This window comes from Crocodylus siamensis, chromosome 8 (assembly GCF_052110815.1).
Source record: "Crocodylus siamensis isolate JL-2025a chromosome 8, ASM5211081v1, whole genome shotgun sequence".
In the NCBI taxonomy this organism is placed as follows: Eukaryota; Metazoa; Chordata; order Crocodylia; family Crocodylidae; genus Crocodylus; species Crocodylus siamensis.
Window position 1 is genome coordinate 68,149,381 of NC_143402.1, and position 21,340 is coordinate 68,170,720.

At 47.7% G+C, this 21,340-nt stretch overlaps 1 protein-coding gene across 3 annotated transcripts in view; it reads right to left on the reverse strand.

Annotated features, from left to right (window-relative positions):
• Positions 1-943: 943 nt before the first annotated feature.
• Positions 944-21,340, reverse strand: part of SLC38A12 (solute carrier family 38 member 12) — a 66,906-nt gene continuing 46,509 nt past the window's right edge. For all 3 annotated transcript variants that reach the window (XM_090060983.1, XM_090060984.1, XM_090060985.1), the window contains exon 10: positions 944-5,514. In XM_090060983.1, the coding sequence (XP_089917109.1) occupies positions 4,754-5,514 (761 nt within the window). In that variant the 3' untranslated portion in view covers positions 944-4,753. The remainder of the gene's footprint in view (positions 5,515-21,340) is intronic.

Genomic DNA, 21,340 nt, shown 5'->3' on the forward strand with positions numbered 1-21,340 from the left:
ACAGACTTAAGGAAAAAGGAAGCTTTTAAGGTTTTAACCACTGGTCAATAGTGCACTTAGCTGTGGTTGCTAAAGATGATCCGACTATCCGTGAAACAACTCAGACTCATGCTGGTTGCTAAAGTAGTTGCTAGAGGAGAAGCATCTGCATCAGGAAAAGCAAACGTTGCACAGAGAAGCCACTAAGAGCAAACACATGGGATGCGAAAACCAAGTCATCCTACCCCAGCTAACTGAGCCGCCGGCAGGTCCGAACCAAGGAGGATTCGATACCCAGGCTGTATCTATGTTGTGGAAAGAGGCTTGACACTTCCTTCCTTCCACTAGCCTTAAATATGATCCGATGAAAACAAAATCCAAACAAAGAGGGGCAGGGAGCTCATTTTTCCTTTAAACATTTTCCAAGTCTGTTTCCAACATTTAAGGCTTTTCCCCCTGCTCCTCTTAGGTTGGTGGCGTTCCTTGAAGGACAGCAGACAATCCCACTTTGCTTTGGTATCTACGGTGCGCCTCACCCCCACCTCCAAAAACTTGCCACTGCCTCTTAAATCCTTAGAGCACATTACAGGAGGAGGAAGTGTTTATTCCCATCGTAAAGATGTGTTTTAATATTTTAACATAAATCAAGCTGCATTTTATGATGATAATAAATTTCCTGGCAGAAACTGCCTTTGCTGCCCGAGGCGGTGGAATGATTCAATTTGTTTAGTTTTAAGTGTACAGAAACGTAATGGAGGAGGGTATCGTACGGCTGCTTTAATCGAATTTTCAGAGGACACCTAGAGATGCAGGAAGCAGGAGGGTAATAAGGGGAGCGCACCAGTGCTTTAAGTGTGCTAAGCCATCACCACCGCTGTTGCCCTCTCTGGCCTCTCCAATGGACTAACAACAGGAGCTCACAGGAAGAGGAAGGAAAAAGAAACAGGCCAGACCAAAACAGATGTATAATGTGCATTTATTTTTTATGCTTTTTTTTCCCCTCCAAAAATACTTACATTGGGACAAGCTGAGAGTGCATCACTGTGAGGATCCATAATAATGGACTGTTAGAGTATATAATATCCAATTAAAAATATAATTTCATTCTTAAATAGGACAGGAGGAGACAAGCTTTTGCACCACACTGAGCCAGGACAGTGACTGATTGTCTCCCTGGTTGTTGTCAATGAGCCCAATCAAACTGAGCGACTTGTTCTAGCTCGATCCAGCTAACCCTCCCTTCAACTTCTTAAGGTATTTCTTTTTCATGTTTTCAGCTATGAATATTTCCACCCCCCCACCCCCCAAATGGCAGAATTTCTCCTATAAATAGTCCCAGTTCCTATAGTGGATTCTTTTGCTGTTCAAGGATGGCAGGTGTCCAGAAAAATCTTTCCAACATCTATCATCTTCATCCATAAGGACGACAGCTCTTCCAGTTGGGTGCCATCAAAAGACACCAAGGTTAAATGACCTTAGAGGCCTTTCTTCCATAATGAAGCAAGGAAGGCAGACCTCGCTGCACCGTTAAATCAAGGCTGGTTTATGCCTCCAGTTCACAGTTTATATCAAGATCCCTTAGAAACTGCCTCTGTGCAACATTCAAAAAAAGATTTAATAAGAGGAGAGGGGATAATCCAAGCCAGAGAAGAGAAGGCACATTTTGTATAAGAGCTGGTTAAAAATAATCTCCCTTTCAGGAGGCGGCCAGCTGTGAAATCCCACATGGCCACGCAGGGTGAGGTTAGTGGAAGAGAAGCAAGCTGTTTCAGTCCCAGTCCAATGTGACCTACTGCTTTCCAGTACAAAGAGGGTGTACATGCTTTTGTGCTTTGCCATGTACAGTCAGACCCGTTCAGACTAAAAAGGTTGAACTTCCTGGCAGTCAGGGGGTCACTGGAGTCCTAGATGGAGCTTGCCAGGAGATCAGAGACAGGTTATGTTGCCTGTTCATCCTGCTGTATGCAAACAGCTTCTGCCCAACACACTGGTCTCAAAGTTTGCTCCTGTACCATGGAAAGCTCGAGAGAGAGATGGGTTTCTGGCAGTTGTCCAGGCCAAAGACTCTGTGTGTGTGTGCGCATGTAGGGGGGTGGAAAGAGAGTCTCTGAGCATTTGACAGCCCTGGAAGCAGAGGAAAGAATGAAGTTTATCCATTTGCTCAGACACTTGAGGATGTAGTGCGTCCTGGGGCTGTCAGCAAGATACAATGCAAGAGACTCAGCTTGTTGACTCAAGGAACAGGCTCATGGAGATGGCCTTGGAGTCTGAGAGAGGCCAGCTGTGCCCACACCAAGGGGGGCCCTGTGGCACCTAGTGCTTTTACTTATTTCATGGGATCATGTTGGTCACTAGCCATATACAAAAGCTATCACTTTCTTGGCCAGCCCTGAGCATATGAGAACAGGATGGCCCAGCCTGCCGTACAGCAGGGCCTGTGATCTATCCCATCCCTGACTTTCAGACTTCATACAAGCCACAAGAACGAGCAAACTGAGCAGGTGCCTTTGACCTCCAAGCTGGCGTATGTGCTTTCATTCTCTTAACCCAGAATAGGACTCTGACCTCAGCAATACCCTCTCTCCAACCACTCAGTAACCTGGCCCTGAAGAAGCCACAGCAGCTTTTTTTGTAGCAGTCAGAGCCATCCAGGTACCTACCCAATGTGCCAGTAAGGGCTGCCAAACTAAGTTTATGGGCCATCTGGAGGTAAGGGACAGTCAGGTTTATTGGATTGCCACAGACTCCCCTTGCCCCATCAGCAGATCCTGCTTTATGTAGTGCATCAGGGACATCTTCATGTCTCAGGGCTGAAGGATATTTTTAATTTTTTGCTGAAGGAAAAAAAAAACAAAAACAAACCAAAACAGTGCTTTTCTGCAGCCCCAACCACTTGAATATTCCCATGGCAGGAAGTGTTTCAGGGTATGGGGAAGCTAGGAAATTGTACTTGAAAAATAACACTTGATTAAGAAGAGCCTGCATTTCAGAGCTCACTTGGTGAGAAGTGACATTTAATACAGCAGCAGTACAGGGGGCAAGCATAGGTATTACCCAAGCTTGGCAGCCAGCTTTCAACTTCATTTAATACCACGGGGTGGAGGAAGGGGGCTTTAAAATATTTCAGGTTAAAAATGTTTCAACAGTGATAGTTCTTCCTTCTGTTATTAAAGCTTTTATGACCTTTAACCAAGATCCTCCGACTGCTGAAGTCAAAACTGTAAGTCACTTTGTAGTGTTAGAGGCCAGAAGCAGCCTCAGATCAAGAGGGCAAGCCACACTGTCCAATAAAACAGGCAGCTCACCAGCAGGCACCGAAACATTCATCAGCCTTCGATCTTGGAGATGTCTGCACTGAGTTTTTGGAGGGTGAATAATTCAAACCCTGTCTCAAAAGCAGCGACAAGAAACACTCTTAACCTGAAGCACAGGGACAGCTTTAAAAGCAGGATGGTGGCTTTTGGGACACTTAGTCCATCTTACCCTCTCTCTCCCCTCCCTAATACCAGCAAGCTCTCTCTCAACAATGAAACAGGCACAGTAAACAGCACAATCTTGCATTCTCCACTTAGCACCAGCTTTCTCCTCTTGAATTAACACCCAGCTCCTTTTGAGCCTAATTACCCAGCACTGGAGACTGGAAATGCGGCAGGATGCACAGCAAGAGCTCTTGCAGGTCTAATGTGCAGCACGAAGGGGTAATTAGCACCTTCCAGCATACAGGGATCCTGACCATTGCAGACGGGGTCTGCCCTATTGCACCAGTGTTCTTGTGAAAAGCAGGTCTGCTCTGGCAGCTGAGGCCACTTAGCAGTGCCAAAGAGCTGGGGAAAGACAGGCTTCCCACTTTAACTCCTCTGCTGAGGAATATGGCCATCCAGCACGAGCAGGACCTGCCCGATTAGTGCGCTGGCATCCACTGTGGGTAGCTGAGGGGTAGTAATGAAGGGGGAAAGAAGCTGGGAGTCAGAGCCTTAAGCAGCTAGTTTGGCCTCCAAAGGGAGTGTTAGAAGACAACCAGAAAACTGCTAGTAGTGAACATTAATAACAGATAAAAACTAACCCAGACCCATTGAGTCTACGTGTGCATCCCACAGAGCACAGGACAAATAAAAAGGCCAAGGGAGTAACAAATGGAGAACAAATCGGTAACCAGCCTAGTCGTCACATCCAAGACGACCATTGCTCCTTCCTCTATGCTTTCCCCATCCTTACTCAGAAAAGGCCAACTGATCACCGTCTTCCCCACCTCGACGCTAAGATAGCTGTTAGTGTAGGCAAAAGTCTGTAACTTCAGTGGGATGGAGGGGGACTCTGCTAACACAGTGGGCCTGCCATCAGATTCTGTTAGCAGCTATCCTGGTTCCCCACTTCTGGCAGAGAGACTCACTCTGCTCTCGGGAGGAGCAGGTGAAGGAGGCACAGCCTCCTACTGAAGTCCACAGCACTAAGGGGGCTACTCCTGGACGGAGAAGAAGATGCTCTGTACCAGAGCTCAAGGCAGAAATGGTCAGATGCTCTTTTACCATGCAGCCTTCCAAGAGCGCAGGCCCATGGCTTCATATAACGGGTTTGCAGATGAGAACTGAAAGGAGTTGAGCAAGTCACCTGTGATGGTAACGGTGTAAAGGAAATCCTTGTGTCCTCATCAAACCTGCATTGACAAGCTGATTGCTTAGAAAGACTTGGTTTTCTGTCCTCCCCTACACTAACCTGAGTCTTACAGTGAAGAGTTGAAATCTTGGCTCCCGGGGAGGAGAGTGCGACTGCCCCATCAGAGTTTTGGCTCACTTAGGATGATATTTGCAGTCACAAACACTAAACAAGAAAAACCCCAGACCAGCACAAACCCAATCCAGCAGGTGTGCCGGAAAGGGGACAGATGCTTGTTTACTGTACCACTGCCAAAGACCAACTGAGTATCCTTTCGACTATAGTATGCCAAGAAAGCTGGAATGATGTACTGGATCCCATTGCCAGCATAAGCCCCAGTGATACCCACCAAAGACTCCAAGTCATGGGTGAAGAAGGCCACCACCACAGGGGGAATCAGAGTGATTGCCGGAAAAACAATCTTGTCTACCACCCATGGATATGTCCCACCTTCCCGGTGGAAGAGGGTCTTCCAGTTGTTCCGCAGAGTCACAGCGATGATTGGGAAGTTGGTGCTAATGGTGAAGACAGGGAAAAGACCCAGGAAGTAGCGAATGAAGGCAATGTTGATGATGTCACAGTTGGTGAAGTTGAGCGTGTACATGTCCATAAGGGTCTCATTGCGGAAGCAGTAGATGGCGGTGAAGGACAGGAGGCTGTAGAAACCCAGAATTAAGACGTAATCGAGCAGCACAAGCTTGTTCACATGTTTCTTCTTGGAGATCGGAGTGATGAGTGATGGCAAAGAGTGCTGACACATGAAGGAGTAGACACACACCCCAAAGAGATTTTGGATCCCCGAGAGGTTTGCCACAGATGGGTGACCTTCTGCCTGGCCCTTGCCGATGCGGATTAGGGCCAGAATAATCATGATGATGAATGCTGGAAAACAAGAGAATACACTGTAAGTCCAGTCTCAGCATAACACTATCCTCCAGCACAGGCAATCTCTGCACCACATCTTGATACAAGTCTGCAGCTGCAGTGATAAGGAAAAGCATGCTTCTCTTTGAAAAAGGTGGCAGTGCATAATAAGGAACATACAAGGGAGTTATCATTTCATTACTTTCAGCAGCAGTCTGTACAGCAGATGAAAGTCACATGGTAAAAGGCTTACAATTTGCTTTTTAGCAAGCATATTCATCACCCTTTTAAAATCATAGAAAATGATGGTTTTGAAGGGACCTCAAGAAGTCATCTAGTTCAACCCCCTGCTCAAAGCAGGACCTTCCCCAGCTAGATCATCCCAGCCAAGGCTTTGTTTACCCGGGTCTTAAAAACCTCCTGCGATGGAGATTCTGCAACCCCTCTGGATAGCCCGTTCCAGTGCTTTACTGCGCGCCTTGTAAGAAAGCTCTACCTAATATCGAACCACAACTTCCCTTCCTGCAAGCTGCATTGCTCCTTGTTCGGTCACCTGCCACCACTGAGAACAGTTTAGCTTCATCTTCCTTGGAGCCACCCTTCAGGTAGCTGAAGGCTGTGATTAAATCCCCACCCCAGTCTTCTCTTCCCCAGACTAAACAAGCCCAGTTTCTTCAGCCTTTTCTCATAACTCCTGTGCCCCATTGTTGCTGCCTTCCGCTGGACTCTCTTTTCCAGGGCCATTTTAGGAAACGGACAGTCTGGGCCTTTCAGAAATGTGATGCTGCTGCCCCCCTTGAATCAATCACTTCTTCTTCATCTAAGGGCGTCTCTTTCCACGCACCTTGTAAGGTTTTTTCATACCCCCTAATCATCCTCATCTGCACAGATGCTCAAGGGATATTTGCCACAGAGCCAACACCAAAGTCCTGGCACCATTAACCCATGCGTTGTGTGTACAAGGGAGACTGGAAAGCTCGTGAGCAGCTGCTAGAATCTGCAGAGTGGGGAGGAATAGCAACTAGCTCCGGCCATTTCCCAGGCATGAAGAACAGGCTGTCTGCAACTAGTCCCAAGTGGAAGAGCGAGACCAGGAGGAACTAAAAGCAGGACTGAAAAATGGCCATTAAAATTCATCAGGTCTCCACATAAAATCTGCTTGCCTGTCTTTTACCCCAACAATGCAAAAGAAAAAAAGCCCTAACAATGTTTTACCGGCCTGTCAAAGTAAAAAAAAGTTACTTGCAATGGGCAAGAGAAACCTGAAGGTGGGAAATAAAGGCTTCACTAGGCCCCAGAGGTGGATTCTGGGTCAGAAACCATTATTTCCCCTAGCAGGGATAATAGTCTAGTGATAAGACCAGCAGAAACAAATCCTGGTATTATCAAAGTCACAGCAAACCTGGGAGGCCTGGTCACTGGCTGTTCAGGTTACTGAAGAGTGAACAACTCTGCCTGCCCAAGCAATGAAAAGCAGGATTTACAGTCAGAGATTCATAATGAATGGGCCAGCCTGGGCTGCCCTGGCTTTTGTACAACTGTCTCCTTGCAATGGCTGCGAGGCCTAAGCACAGCTATGAATTATCAGGTAATGAAAAAATAACAAAACGCTGACATTCCTATTACAGACAACTTTCCACGTCATAAATAAAACAGCAGACAAATTAAACCAAGCGGCGAGTCTCCATGCAGCAAGTGTGAGAGCAGGCAGACAGTCACCGTGCTACAAATTTTGGGCGTCTGCTGTGCGGACAAGGAGGTTCGCTCGTTCGACAGCTAAAGTTACTCTTCAGCACCCACTGGATTGCCTTGCACAGGAGTGGGATCCAAATACGCCTTCACAGAGTATATTCACAGGTATCCTGCTCAGAGGGGAAACTCATATAAAGCTTCCCCTGGTTCTGCCTTTAAGAGTCTTTTGCATTAAGCCTGGATGAAGCGTGTTTCCAAGGATCCAAACGCAACCCCAAGCTGCCAGGTGTGTCACCAGTGGGTCAAGCAATTCCAGCAGAACCCAGCTTGTTCACGCCTGGGTGGTTTGCAAGCCACTTAATTCACAGAAGATCGCTGACTTAGTGGCGACCTGCTCAGCTGCTTCTGCCACTTTTACTTCACAGGGCATCATTTTCCTGATCAGCTGGAGCTCCTCAGGGGTCCCATGCAGCTAATCAGAGGAGCAACCTTTGAAACAGAAGCACAGCAAAAACCCAGAGCAGCTCATTCACCCTAGCACAGCTGTTTGCTGCAGCTATGTAGACCCCAGCTAATTCACACACCCTCATCTTTGCGGGGGGACTAGGAACCTAACCCTTGTGAATTATCTGAGATTTGCTATATTCATTTCACTGCCCCAACACTTCCTTCCTTTCTTCTCATGTCCGTGGTGTGACATGGCATTTAGTTGAATTTGCAGATCCACTGGCATCTGACAGGGCCGTGCCGTGCGCGCTTCTGCTGCGGCCTCAAACCTGCAAACTCTGGGCTGTCAACCGCGTGCTTTAGCGCCTGGCCCAAGATTGAAATACTCAACTATGGATTGCCTAATTCCAGAAACTCATCACCTGGGGGCGAGGCTCTGAAACCTGTAGGGTACCCACTTCCCCTCTAACCTCCTATGCAATCCACCACCTTGCATCTAGTTCCCCACCGTGGCACCCCCACAGCATGCGCCTCCATCCATCCTTTCTTGACTTGCCAGAAGACGCCAGGACATCATGCTGAATGCACTCCATCTACCCCAGATCTCTGCGCTCAGTGTTTTATGGCCCCCCTGGAGCAATCAATTCCCTATCTTTCATTTTCCGGTGAGACAGGCTAAATCTGGCTAACGTTTCTCCATAAATATGGAAGGGCCTACAAAGCAAACCAGTAAAACCAGACCCATTATGATGGAGAAGGGCCACACTGGGAGTATCAGGGACCAAACATAGTAGTGACAGCGAGAAGCACTTACAGGTCTCTGCTTGGGGTACTTGCATCCTTCCTCCAGCTCTAATTACAGCCGAGCAATCAGGCACATTGGATTCCTAGCTGTAATTGTCACAGGAAGGGCGTTTTCAGCTCTCTCATAAATGTCTCATCTTCCCACAATGACTGACTGCAGAGATTTGGGAAGGTTTTTATTACTCCATTCCAGTAAAAGCTTAGAAAGACCTTGAAACCATCAGGAACCTGCCTCAGGATGGCATGGACGTGGACAGGCTCACAGGAGCAGGGACACAGAAGAGAAATAGAGGCAGCGTGAAGGAATGAAAGAGCAAGGCAGGCTGCCTGGAAAATGCAAGCTGAGGACAATCATTTTTCTCCCTCTTTTGGGAGAACTGCTAGACTCGCAGAGCCCATGCCTGTATCTCTGCCATATCGCAACTATATTTAACTCAAAAGCCAGCACCTCATTCCCTGCTCAAGAGAGACAGTAAATCTCTACCATCTCTGCTCAGTCAAGGGTAAAGAATGACCTATTTCCTTCTCTAAAAAACCCTCTCCTATCAGGTGCAGGCTGCTTGCTTAACCCTCTGCTTCTCGCACCCAGGAAAGCTGCTCTCACACTCAACAGGACTGAATGAACTTCTCAGTGAGCCTCAGTGCCTGCACTCCTTTTTCAAAGTCCTCTTATGAGAGACTGGCAGTCATTGCTGGCCTGTCCCCAGCCACCTGGGCTTTAATCACAAGGGACTCCAGCAGCATTTAACTATTCAGTGGAGAACTTCAGGCTGGCTACTATGTCCAGCCCATGCTGGAGAACACAGTGGTCGCATTTACGTAGTTTCATAGTTTCTAGGGTCGGAAGGGACCTGAGCAGATCATCAAGTCCGGCCCCTGCCATGGCAGGAAAAGGTACTGGGGTCAAACGACCCCAGCAAGGTGTACATCTAGCCTCCTCTTAAAGACCCCCAGGGTAGGGGCCAGCACCACTTCTCTTGGAAGCTGGTTCCAGACCCTAGCTGCCCTGACCGTGAAGTCGCGCCTCCTGATATCTAACTTAAACCTACCCTCTGCCAGCTTGTGACCGTTATTCCTGGTCACTCCTGGCAGTGCTCAGGGGAACAGTGACTCCCCCAGTGCCTGCTGGTCCCCCTGACTAGTTTATAACAGGCCACAAGATCCCCCTCAGCCTTCTCTTGTGGAGGCTGAACAGGTTCAGGTCCCGCAGCCTCTCCTCGTAGGGCCTGCCTTGTTGTCCCCTGATCATGCGAGTGGCCTCCTCTGGACCTTCTCCATGCTGTCCACATCCCTCCTGAAGCGCGGCACCCAGACCTGGACGCAGTACTCCCGCTGCGGCCTGACCAGTGCCGCATAGAGAGGGAGGATCACCTCCCTGGACCTGCTCGAGATGCATCTGTGGATGCAGGACAAGGTGCGGTTGGCCTTCCTGACTGCCTCTCCACACTGCCGGCCCATGTTCATCTTGGCATCGATGATGACTCCAAGATCCTTTTCTGCCTCTGCCCTGACGAGAAGGGAGTTCCCTAACCTGTAGGTACGGTGCCGGTTCCTCCCCAGGTGCAGCACCTTGCACTTGTCTGTGTTGAATCCCATCCTATTCTCGTCCGCCCACCCCTGTAGCCTGTCTAGGTCCGATTGCAGCCTATTCCTCACTTCTAGCATGCCCACATCCTCTCACATCTTAGTGTCATCAGCAAATTTAAACAGGGTGCTTTTTACCCCCTCGTCCAAATCACTGATGAAGATGTTGAACAGTGCGGGCCCGAGGACTGAGCCCTGGGGGACCCCACTGCCCACGTCCTTCCAGGTTGAAAATAACCCATCCACCACCACCCTCTGGGTGTGGCCCTCCGGCCAGTTGACGACACATCTGACTGTGCAGGTGTCTACGCCACAGCCCCCCAGTTTCTTAATGAGAACGGGGTGAGAGACAGTGTCGAAAGCCTTCCGAAAGTCCAGGAAGACGATGTCCACTGCTACCCCTGCAGCTAAGGACTTGGTGACCTGGTTGTAGAAGGCCACCAGGTTGGTCTGACAAGACCTGCCACTGATGAGCCCATGTTGGTTGCCCCTAAGCATGCAGTCCCCTGCTGGCCCCTCCTGGATGTGTGCCAGCATAATTTTCTCAAACAGCTTGCCTAGGATCGAGGTAAGACTAACTGGCCTATAGTTCCCCGGGTCCTCCTTCCTCCCTTTTTTGAAGATGGGAACCACATTGGCCCTCTTCCAGTCCTCCGGCACCGCACCAGAGCACCACGAGCGCTCGTACAGCCGTGCCAGGGGTCCCACAATGACTGCAGCTAATTCCCTCAGCACTCGGGGGTGGAGATCATCCCGACCAGCTGATCTGAATACATCCGGTTCCTCCAGAAGCTCCCTGACTAGATCCTCACTAACTCTTGGCCTGGGTGCGCCTCCCCTGGGACCTGAGGGGGGCCCAGAGGGGGGTGGCTGTTCCGGTCCCTGCTCAGGAAAATGGAGGCAAAGAAATCGTTACTCTGCATGCCAAGTCAATTCCCCAAATCCCCTATCCCACACGTGGAGTCTGCCATGAAGATGGGGTCAGGCGAGACCCGACACAGCTTCCGACACAGGTGACCTGCCTGCATGCAACAACTGAGCAGTGGCAGAAGGGCGGAAAAGGCTGCTGTCAAATCCAGACACAAATTACCAACTCGTGGTCACGCTTCCAGGGCCTAAGAATCTCTTGCTCCGCTGCGGAGAGACTCGGGTCAGTTCACACAAGATCAATACAAATTAGCTGCCTATTTTTAAAATCGGATTAACATGTTTTTTTAAAAAAGAAAAATTGAAATTAAACACTTTTCTTTTTAAAGAAAAGCCAATTTAAAAACAATGACAAACCAATGTTATGGCTAAAAACTGTGATGTATTCAGATCACTTGAATATAACAAACAATGTCATGTTAAGCAATGTGCAGCTGCTGCCAGGTTTTTCCAAGAAAGCCATTGAACTGAGTGAAATTATGGGCTAAGTATCTAGAACAAGAGTTAATTAAAGTGCTAAGCAAGCTTATGCCAGCAGTAGCCTCTTCTGTGGGTGAAGAGAACCATTTGCCTCATTTTGGTTTATTCAGCTAGGTGAGTTCAGAGACTGGATCGCTGACAGCTAGGAAACCAGTTTAGAGATGGAAAATAGCCTCATTTTTTCTTTAAAATCTACAAAGTAAGAAGTTAAGTGCAAGAGGATTAGATTTACTCCTTCTGAAGGTGACAGGCACCAGAAACAATCAAAATCCGTCACTAAGAATACCACTCACTTTGGTTAACCTCTTAGCAAAACATTTTAGATAAACCACCTTCGTTTTTGTGCGTTTAGCACTTTAAGCGGTTTTATTTAACTAGCAAACAACTTTACATACTGTTTGCCCATATCTAAATTCTTAATTTCCATTCAAACATGAGTTGGATATAAATCACGGGTAAAAATGCATCCCCCACTATTTTGCAATATCAAAGTTTAAAAAATTAAAAAGCTTAATAAATATTACAGGATATGCAAGCATAAATATACATAGACATGGAGTTTCCTCCTGGTTAGTAAAAATGTGCCTACTTCAGTATAAAGGCTATATTTATCAACCTGTTTTAGCTAGTATTAAAGAAAAGTTGATCATGTTGATCATGTTTGGTTAAAGGAAGAAAAAATGCAAAATGCAAAACAGGAACAAAAAGCAGTCATTTAAATCAAGGTTTCCTGCTTGCTGATTTAAACTATTCATTTTAATCACAGGATGAAAAGGAGCTCCTAGGTCACAGAACCGTCTCCTGTCACAGGCAATGTCGTCATAACCTCCTTCATAAACTGATCGAGCTCCAGGCTACAATCAGGTAGGATGTTTGTCCCCCCACTAATCCTACTGAACAGCTGTTCCAAAATCCCACCTGACCTGTGGTTAGAAAACTAATTTCCAGCCTAAATATATTCGCAGCCAGTTTGGGGCCTGCATTGTCATTTAAGCTTAAAAGAACGGTTTTCTCTTCGCCTTTGTTTTATGCTGGGAAGCCTGGTGGTAAATTAAGCCCTACAGTCAATGAAAGCCTCTTCACCGATTTCAGGCAGACAAGGTTCTTTGGGTAGATGCGATATATTTTATTAGACCAACTAAAGAGCTGGAAAAATTGTTCTTTGCAAGCTTTCGGGCACAAGCACCCGTCTTCCAGCATGGGCAGAGTTTGCTTGCTGACTTCAGTACATTTGGGATCAGCCTCTTTAAGAGGTATGATAGGATTTCCCAGCACAAAGCTGCTCGCATGAAGATCCTACACACTAGTGGAACTATATGGCTGGTGTTTAACAGTGTTGATACAGCATTTTGAAAATCTCAGTGAAAAGTTCCCAGGAAGTTGCAAGCTACTATGTACTATATAGACCATTATACAGCAAACCTAATTTCTCTTCCCATTATGGCTATCCTAGCAAACTTAAACAAGAGAGACCCAAAATGCAACAGCATCTGGTTAAAGGGGAAGTGTTGCAAGAGGTGCTCAGCTACATACTCTTCACTGACTGCTAGTTTTCCTCTGCCACCATCTCTTTCTCACAGAGGTACTGCCCGGTGGATGAACTGGGAGACTCCCTTAAGACCAATCTGCCCAGCAGTGCTTTCCCTAGCACCTGCGCTTTCACTCAGTCAATGGAGTGCAGGACTCTCACTTTGCTGCTGCTGGAATTGGAGAGTTAAGACATTTGCACACTAGATTTATCTTCCCGTCCCTGGAAGGAGGAGACCAAAATGAAACTCTGAAAGCTTGTTCTGCTGGATGATAAATCAATATGAAGAGAGGATGACAAACTGACTGACAGGCAGCTTGGAGTAGACAACGCGAGCTAAAAAGAATTGTTCTTATGGGCATACGAGGTGCCCTGCTCATCTCATCTCCTCCAGCATTAACATTGTGAGGGTGCTCTCGCACCAGAAGGGCTCCAAGTTAGCTGAGGGGAAATACATTAAAAAAAAGCCCAGACCTGGCCTTTGTGCATAGAAAAGAGACCTTGAAACAGCACTACTGAAGACAGCAGCACAGACAAATATAGCTCTAGCTCTGTCCACACTAGCTAGCAGTGAGCTAATACCCACCTTGTTTAAGCTGGCAGCTAGCTAGCTCCCCGAACTCCTGTCCATACAGGTTATGTTTCTGAGAACTGTACCTGTCAAAATCATGTTACAGCCCATTTTCTCCAGATCCTGCTCAACACAGGACACAAAGAACAGTGATGATGGTTCAGGAAACTGGGTCAGAACTTTCTTTCAGAATAATGATTGCTGCTGGCGATGCCTGCATAACAGGGCTGAAGCCACAACACTTACTCTGCTGAAGCCAGAGGAGAAAGACAAGTGGATTAGATACCTGCTTCAGCCAAGGGCACATCTCAAAAGAAGTTAAGAATAACCGATGCTTGTGTACTCTGCAAAAGGCCTTTCCTGGAGTTCTCCTAGGGGGTCTTCCATAGGAATACACTGCGGGACCCTAACAGAGGGAATCAGGGGGTGGGAGAGAACACAAAAGAGCCCAAGAACCTCTTAGTTACTGGGCAGCAGAACAAAAAAGTAAGAGAGACTGCTCATTCTACACATATGGGGAAACTGCCCAAGTATGATCTGGGGAAGAGCAGTGTGGAGATGGCAACTATGCAAGAGGGGAGAGAGAAAGATTGCAAGAGACTCTGAAAACTGAAGTGCAACTGTGCAAAGTAAAATCATAAATGAAACAGTTCCACCCCTCTGCTTCCTCTGACATGCACCCCCCCCCCTTAATAGGCAAGTCACAACGTCCTTGGAAAATGGAACTGTGGAGTATATGCCATACCTGGTTTCCACTGGTTTTACACTAGCACACAGAGGCAGATTATGCCAGATTACTGGCAGGTCACAGACACATTCTGGACTTTAAACATGTGAGAATGAAATAAGTCAGATGAGATCTTGTTCAGATATCACTGTAAAAAATGTAAATGCATCTCCAGAGCTCCTTTTCACATGCTGCAGGAGAAGATATTCCAAAGGACACTGCCCCCACTTGTCTCCTCTCAGAATCTGCATTGCTCTGAGACAGCATTCCCTTACTGAAGAAAAAAACAAAACAAAACAGCAAGTCTGTACAAAGGGGCAGATAAGTACAACAGAGCATGGCACTGTAATCAGCACTCCTCACAGTGAGATTTCCTGTTGCTCGAGGAGACTAGACCAGCTCTCTAGTCTGGGACAGGGACGTGCACTGCAGGACCTGCTGAAGGGAAGCAACAGCTTGAGAGATGCTGCTTTCAAGAAGAGGACAGCTCTGCTCTCAGGGGCAGGTCTCATGGTCAGAGGAGGAATGAATATGGATGTGTGCATTGGAAGGCCTGCACTTCGGGACAATGCAAGTCAAGGGATGTTAAAAACGTCATTTGAGCTGGCTCTAGTGGAAAGGTAACACGCAGCCATACAGAGAAGGAGGAAAGCAAATGCTGTCTGTTCAAGCAGTAGAACAGTTCTGAACAACGAATGCCGAAGACTCATGGCTGCCTGGCGTCCCATCAAGACAGCAGGCATTAGGCTAGGTTAGCTCTCAGCCTGATCTCCAACCCCAGCCCAGACAGTGCAGCAGGGGACGTGGAAGTCTCAGAAACTCCCCAGGTGGAGGAGGTTTGTGATGCTTTCGGAAGAGCTCTCTCTTCCCCTCCAGAATGCAAGTGCAGGGAGGCAGGGGTCTCCCTGCTCCATAGGAGGGTTGAGCACTGAGCAGGCTGGCCTCAGGATTCCTCACTTCAAGTTTGCAGGGGGTGGGAGAGCAGTATGGATCAGGTGTCTCCCTACTGGTTTACAGGGAGCAGGATTGGAGTGCAGTTTTCTTTTGCATTAGGAGCAGATCCTAAATATAGATCTCTATCACTGCACGACTGTGGGAGAACACAGCTCTGTCACCTTTGCGCATCATCGCTCTAGGCGCAGGGAGATGGCAGCCAAGGCCAACTGAGGTCACAACCCCCCTTCCACTGTCCCACAGCTTCACTCTTCATCCCTTTGCAAGGAGCAGGTGTGACAAAACATACCTCCATCCCTCTCTCCTCCAGCTGCACCACATCACCACTGCACAGCAGGTAGGGGCTTCTGCCAGGGGATGCAACCTGGGTCTCTCTGCACCCTGGAAATGCAATTCGTGGCTGCTTCGGGACAGAGTTCAGAGAGGTCAGAAGAAATAGCCTTTCTGTTTTTTCATTAAACTCCTGTCATGAATACTGGATGATGAGGCAGCACGTCCCAAGTCTGGTGCCTGGAGCACTTTTAATTTGCTTATATGCCATAGGAGGCTTTAAACTTTCATAAAAACCACAACTTTGACATGGTTCCAAGCCTTCCAAGAACATAATTTCAATAGCGCCTTCATAAAACAGTAACAAAATACTCATTAAGCTTGAAATGCCACTCAAAAACTTCTTCCCTCCATTGGTTCCCTTCTTGCTACTAAAAAAATTTGTTCTATTAGATCTGCTGGCCATGACAGCAGGCCCCAGAATGTATTTCTGGCCTCCCTTTCTCTGCCATTGGTGCTATTATAGCATGGCAAGATCTCATCCATGAGAAACAGAGGATTTTGAACAGGGAGGGAGTTTTGCTTGGAAGGTAGGGGAGGCTGCAACCTAGTCTCTGGGCAAATGTCCCACTAAAGGACATAGGAAGGTCACTTACCAAGGTTTGCACTAGGACAGAGGACTTGAATAGGGCTATTTCCTGCATTAGCTGGCCTTTCAGCCAGAGCACACTGGTGCCAAGTGAGCAGGGACCACTTCCCCCTGATTACAGAAGAGCATGTGCTCCCCAAGCTTGCTTTCTAGAATAAGCAACAAACTCTTGTCCATGGACAACTACTCTGCAACAGAGGAGTAAATTCCCAAACAGCTATAGCTACAGCTGGCACTGAACTCTGAGACTCTCTCAGCACTTCCAGGCAGGAATGTCCAAGCGATGCATGAAAGGACGCGGAGGCTGCAGACCAACCGAGAATAGGAGAGTTTTATACTGGAGTGCAATCCATTTCTGTTTTCAGTGGTGTTCTGTCTTTGGAGGTACCCAGGACAGATCCTATTAACAACATCTGCTTGCTACAGCTGGAGCCAGTTCCTAGTCCCCTCAAGCTGAAACCCAAGCTGAACCCCAAAGAGGCAGCCCTAGTTGGGACAGATTCCACCCGATATCCCTCCATACAAACCTGAGCAGTGTTGGATGTGAGAAGATGCCACACCATCTTGCTGGAAATGGAGCCCCCCCCCTTGTTCCACAGCACTCACTTATAGCCATTTATGTAAGCAGGCGCCGCGGTAGAGTTTTGACACATTTGCAGCAGAGCCATTCGTCAGCGCTGGCTGACGGCATGACAGAGCTTTCCTGCTGGAGCGGAGAATCAATATGCTGGGGGATAATGATAATGGATCACCCGCTGGCGATGCGCGCTGCCCACTTCGCGGCTCAGATGCCGGGTGTCACGATGGGTTCTAGGAAGGGGGTGAGGGAACATGGAGGAGAGCTCCATGACCTCCCTGGGCCAGGTCCCTTTGGGTATGCTTCAGGGAGTGGGAGAAGGCTTCCTCTTTTGCAACACCCATGATCTTCTGAACCTCGCCAATCCAAGTCTCATTGTTTTATGCTGAAGGACAGTTGTTACACTGGGGACCTAACAGCTACTCCCAAAGGGAATCGGTAGTAGCATTTGGAAGGGTTTTAGCTTCTCCTACCTCTGACAGTGGACAGAAGTGGAAGATGAGTATCTGATAGGTTTGCAGTAAGTACCTACACTCTGGCAGTCCAGTCACTTCAGCATTCCTAGGACCTGTGCAGGTCTTTGGGGGGAGATGTTTCAAACGGTGCCCACATCTGCTCTGGGTGCACCTTAAATAATCAATGGCATTTCTGGAAGACCAAAGTCCTGTCCTGAGCCAACACTTTGGCTTTGCCTACCATAACACTGGCTCTCTAGTCACTTTGCTACCTCCCTTCACTGCAGAAGTTAAAGCCTTTCAGTAGGGTTTTGTGTCCGTTTATCACATTTCTTTGGGAACAAAAGGCACTAGAGTGAGCCTGTAATTGTAAGGTATTAAGACTGCTTGCCAGTTGTTCCAGTACAGCAAGTCTGTGAAAGTAGAGACTACTGAAATAAGCAATGATTGATCCAACTCCTACATTAATTCTGGGTTACCCGAACTTCCTCCCCAAAAATTGCGTGCCATCATCCTGCCAGTATGTGAGCCACAAGCTGCCAGAAACCGGAGAGGAAGAAGCTGCTTTAAACTTTAGGGCACATTTCAGTCCGAGAGGACAGTAAAATGAGAGGTGGAACCATAGTGAGCGAAGTGGGAGCACCGAGTAGCTGGAGACGGTTGTGTATCATATTCATCCCGAGTGATGGTAAGCCAAGGAAGGACAATGCAGATCAAAACGTTCCTATTTCTGAGGAGATGCGAGTGGTACAAGTAGGCATCTATGTCAGTTGGGAAGAAGGAATCGGAGCCATTAAGGGAAGACAGCGTCTCTGTCTCCGGGAGAACGTAGTATAGGTGTCAGAGCAGGGGGCAGCAGGGGAGTCTTTCTGGGAAAGAGAAGCAAGGAGGGCTCATACGTTCAGTGCGGACAGGTGAAGCAGGACTTCAGCTGGAGCATGACAGTTGTTCTGCTGCCTTGAAGTCTGCAGCTTGGGGTGGGTGGCACGGGACTGTTGCTCAGAGCGGTGAAGGGGAGATGACAGCCTCAGCTTCTCCAGATCGTATAGATGTGGACTGTGACTTATGCCAGGTGAAGGGAAGCCTTGTTTAGCTTATATTGCCTGTCATGCCAATGCCTTGACAATCCATTCAGGCTGTCAACTCTTACTAATGCCCTCTGCCACATACTATTACCACCCTGGCCCTGGGCCAAATCAGGGCTGGATGGCACCAACAAAGGAATAGTTTGTTTAAAGAGTCTTTCAGCAGCTGAAGGTTGTACAAGAGGATTTTCCTGATGAACAGTATCACTCCTCTGCTGCTAAAATCCCATCCACAGCAGTGCTTGTGACCAGACAAGTCAAGTGGCGCCACATTAACCTCCCCATTACAATGTCTGCCTTTAACTCTGTGGAATGGTTTTGTGTTTTTCACTGAGTCCATACCAGCCGGGTTTCTGTGCATGGGCTGCACACTGTGTCACTTGTGGGAGAAAATGTTTCAAGAGAAGGGAAAAACGAGCAGGGAGAACTGATCACCTTCATGAGGGGGTCCTTGATGATGTTTTCTCCAAACTCTCAAGTGCCCTCTGAAAGAAGCATCATTGTGCCCAGAGACCAGCACTCAGAACTCCTGGTGCCTATTCCAAGCTCAGCAGTTGACCTTGGACCAGTCACTTCCTCTCTATGCCTCAGTTTTACCCTACTGCAAGATGGGGATATTTCTTCCCTACCTCACCGGGTCATTGCAAGGTTCAATTACTGATTGCACCATGCTTGGAGATCTTCAGAGATACAGAAACAAAGCAGTGCAGGCTGTCTGCTGCCAGTGACTCCACCTAAACCACTCCTGCCTTGCTTTACCTGGGGCAGTATCCAATGACGTGTCAGCCCACTGGTCAGGGTTTTGCCACTGTGTCCAAGTGGTGCTCTGTTAAGCATCCTTACAGGCTTAGCAGAGCATGCACAGATGCTCCTGCTGTCAACCTGCACTCCCAAAATCTGCCGAGCACCACTGCTGCAGATGCTGTCATCACGCTGGGATGCGGGACTGACTTGCTGTGTTCTCAACCCCCCACGGGGCTTTCAGAACTGGCTCCGCAGCCAGACAGCCATCACTTTGCCTCCTCTTGACTGGATAAGATGATATTTTCAGGAACGCTAACTCCTCTAGAAGGAGCTCAGCGGTCCTGTCCAGCGCTGTATGTCGCGCTCAATTTGCATCAGAAGTTAACACGGTACTTTTGCTCATGCTGGCACCATTTCACCCCTGCCGCAGCCCACATGAACAAATGCTAAAATGAGCTCTTCAGATGTCTCTAAAAGGCAGGCACAGCAGAACAGCACAGCCTTTCAACTAAGTCTTTATAAATGTATTATCTCCTTCAGGAATGATTCACCCAGAGGCTCCCAATCGCAGCCACCTCTTCTCTAAGAGAGCCCAAAGAATGCAGGACAACTTGGTAAAAGGAGGGCAAGTTTCCTTAAAGCAACCTAACATGGACTACAATGCCCTGATTTATAGTTCAATTTCTTCCTCCTCCCTCCCAACAGAAGATGTAAGGAAGTGACTACAATAGGGCAGAGGTCTACTGGGTCCTTCCTTAAGCTGTCACAGTAAGCTCGGTTTTTAATCACCAGAACAGCAGCTGCCTAGAGAACTATAGACAATAGCAGACTAATCTCTTCACAGGTGATTGGAAATATAAAACTTCAGATATTGTCACTACTTCCTTCATCAAGTACTGCTGTAAATCTTTACCTCCTTTCTTCCCCATTTGCAACAGCTAGTGAAAAGATGAAAAAAGAACAAAGAAAGTCTCATAACTTGGGCTCATGAAGGCAGATCACATCTGGCTTTCCCAATGTAAGCATGATCAGGATAGCGGTGACCAAAAGTTACTGCAATAGCTGAATTCTATTCACTGGCTGCGAGGAGCTGCATCTCAAACTAATTCCTAAAACAGCCAAGTGTCCACTCCAGGATCTTCCCCTGCAGTTACATGCCTGGTGGTCAAAGCAAAGGTGGCAAGAGGTTGGAATGACCTAACCACTTGGTCCTCAAAGTGTGAGAACCAGCAGAGATGTTCCATGAGGGACGTTTGTTCTTTATTGTTCTAGTTATACATGGCTCTGTGAACAGAGAAAAGTCTTCAGTGTCCAAGGCTTTGGATCACTAAGCATGAAGTTGAAATGAAAGAACCAAACTCTGGCTCAACGAGTTCCACCTGCCCCGGTGACCGATGCTCAGGGTCTTGCTGGCTGGGTGGTAAGCCATGGAGAAGATGCACAACAAACAATAGAGACAAGAGCAATTACAACAGATTCTAAAATTTAAAAAGAGTTAAAATACTCAGGGACTACCAGATTGCATTTACGACACAACTTTGTTTTCCTCCTCCAAGAATAGTCCCAGTTTCCAAGATGGTTTGATTAGGGGAGTTCCCGGAAAGGACTACTTCCATAACCAAGTCCTAGTAACAGTTTCAGTGGTCTTGGAGTCAGGACTTCATTACACAGTAAGGAGTCCTTCCTTCAGAAGAGTCTAGTTCTTGGGGATGGTAGAGGAAGATTACATCCAGGTCAGTTCTATTAGTTTTCCCTGAAACTAGGGATACCCAGGCTATTGGAAGATGGTGCCTTTCTGCAGGCAGAGAAGTTTCACAGAAGATACAAAAACAACGTAAACTACAGAAATTAAAGATGGGTGGAATCTATCAGATTGTATTCAAGCCCTGGGAGCAATCCTTCACTCTCCCCGCCAAGAGCTCCCTGATATCTGAGATGGAAGCAATGGTCAGCATTGAGTTTACATCTAGTGACTCCACCCAGAGACCGAGCCAGGACTCCTGGGTTTATCCTGGGCTCTGCTGACGATTTGCTAGGGGATGTTTGAGAGCTCTTTCCACCTCAGTATTTGCATATGGAAGGAAAAAAAGTGGGGCTAAAACCCACCTCCAGTGTGAGCCATGGACAGTTACTTAACAGTCACTGAGCAGTTTGAAGTCTTCGCTCCTAAGGCACTGTCAATAGCTTAGAGTTCTTTCCCCTCAATCTCTTCCTTTTGTTGAACAGTCTGGAGACAGAAACAGGTAAAGATGCTTCTGAGTATTCAGCGCCTGTGCGGAGTGAAGCATGGGATAAAGATGTGGCTGAGAGAAAGAAAGGGGGTGGGAGGAAGAGACTTAGTTAATGTTCA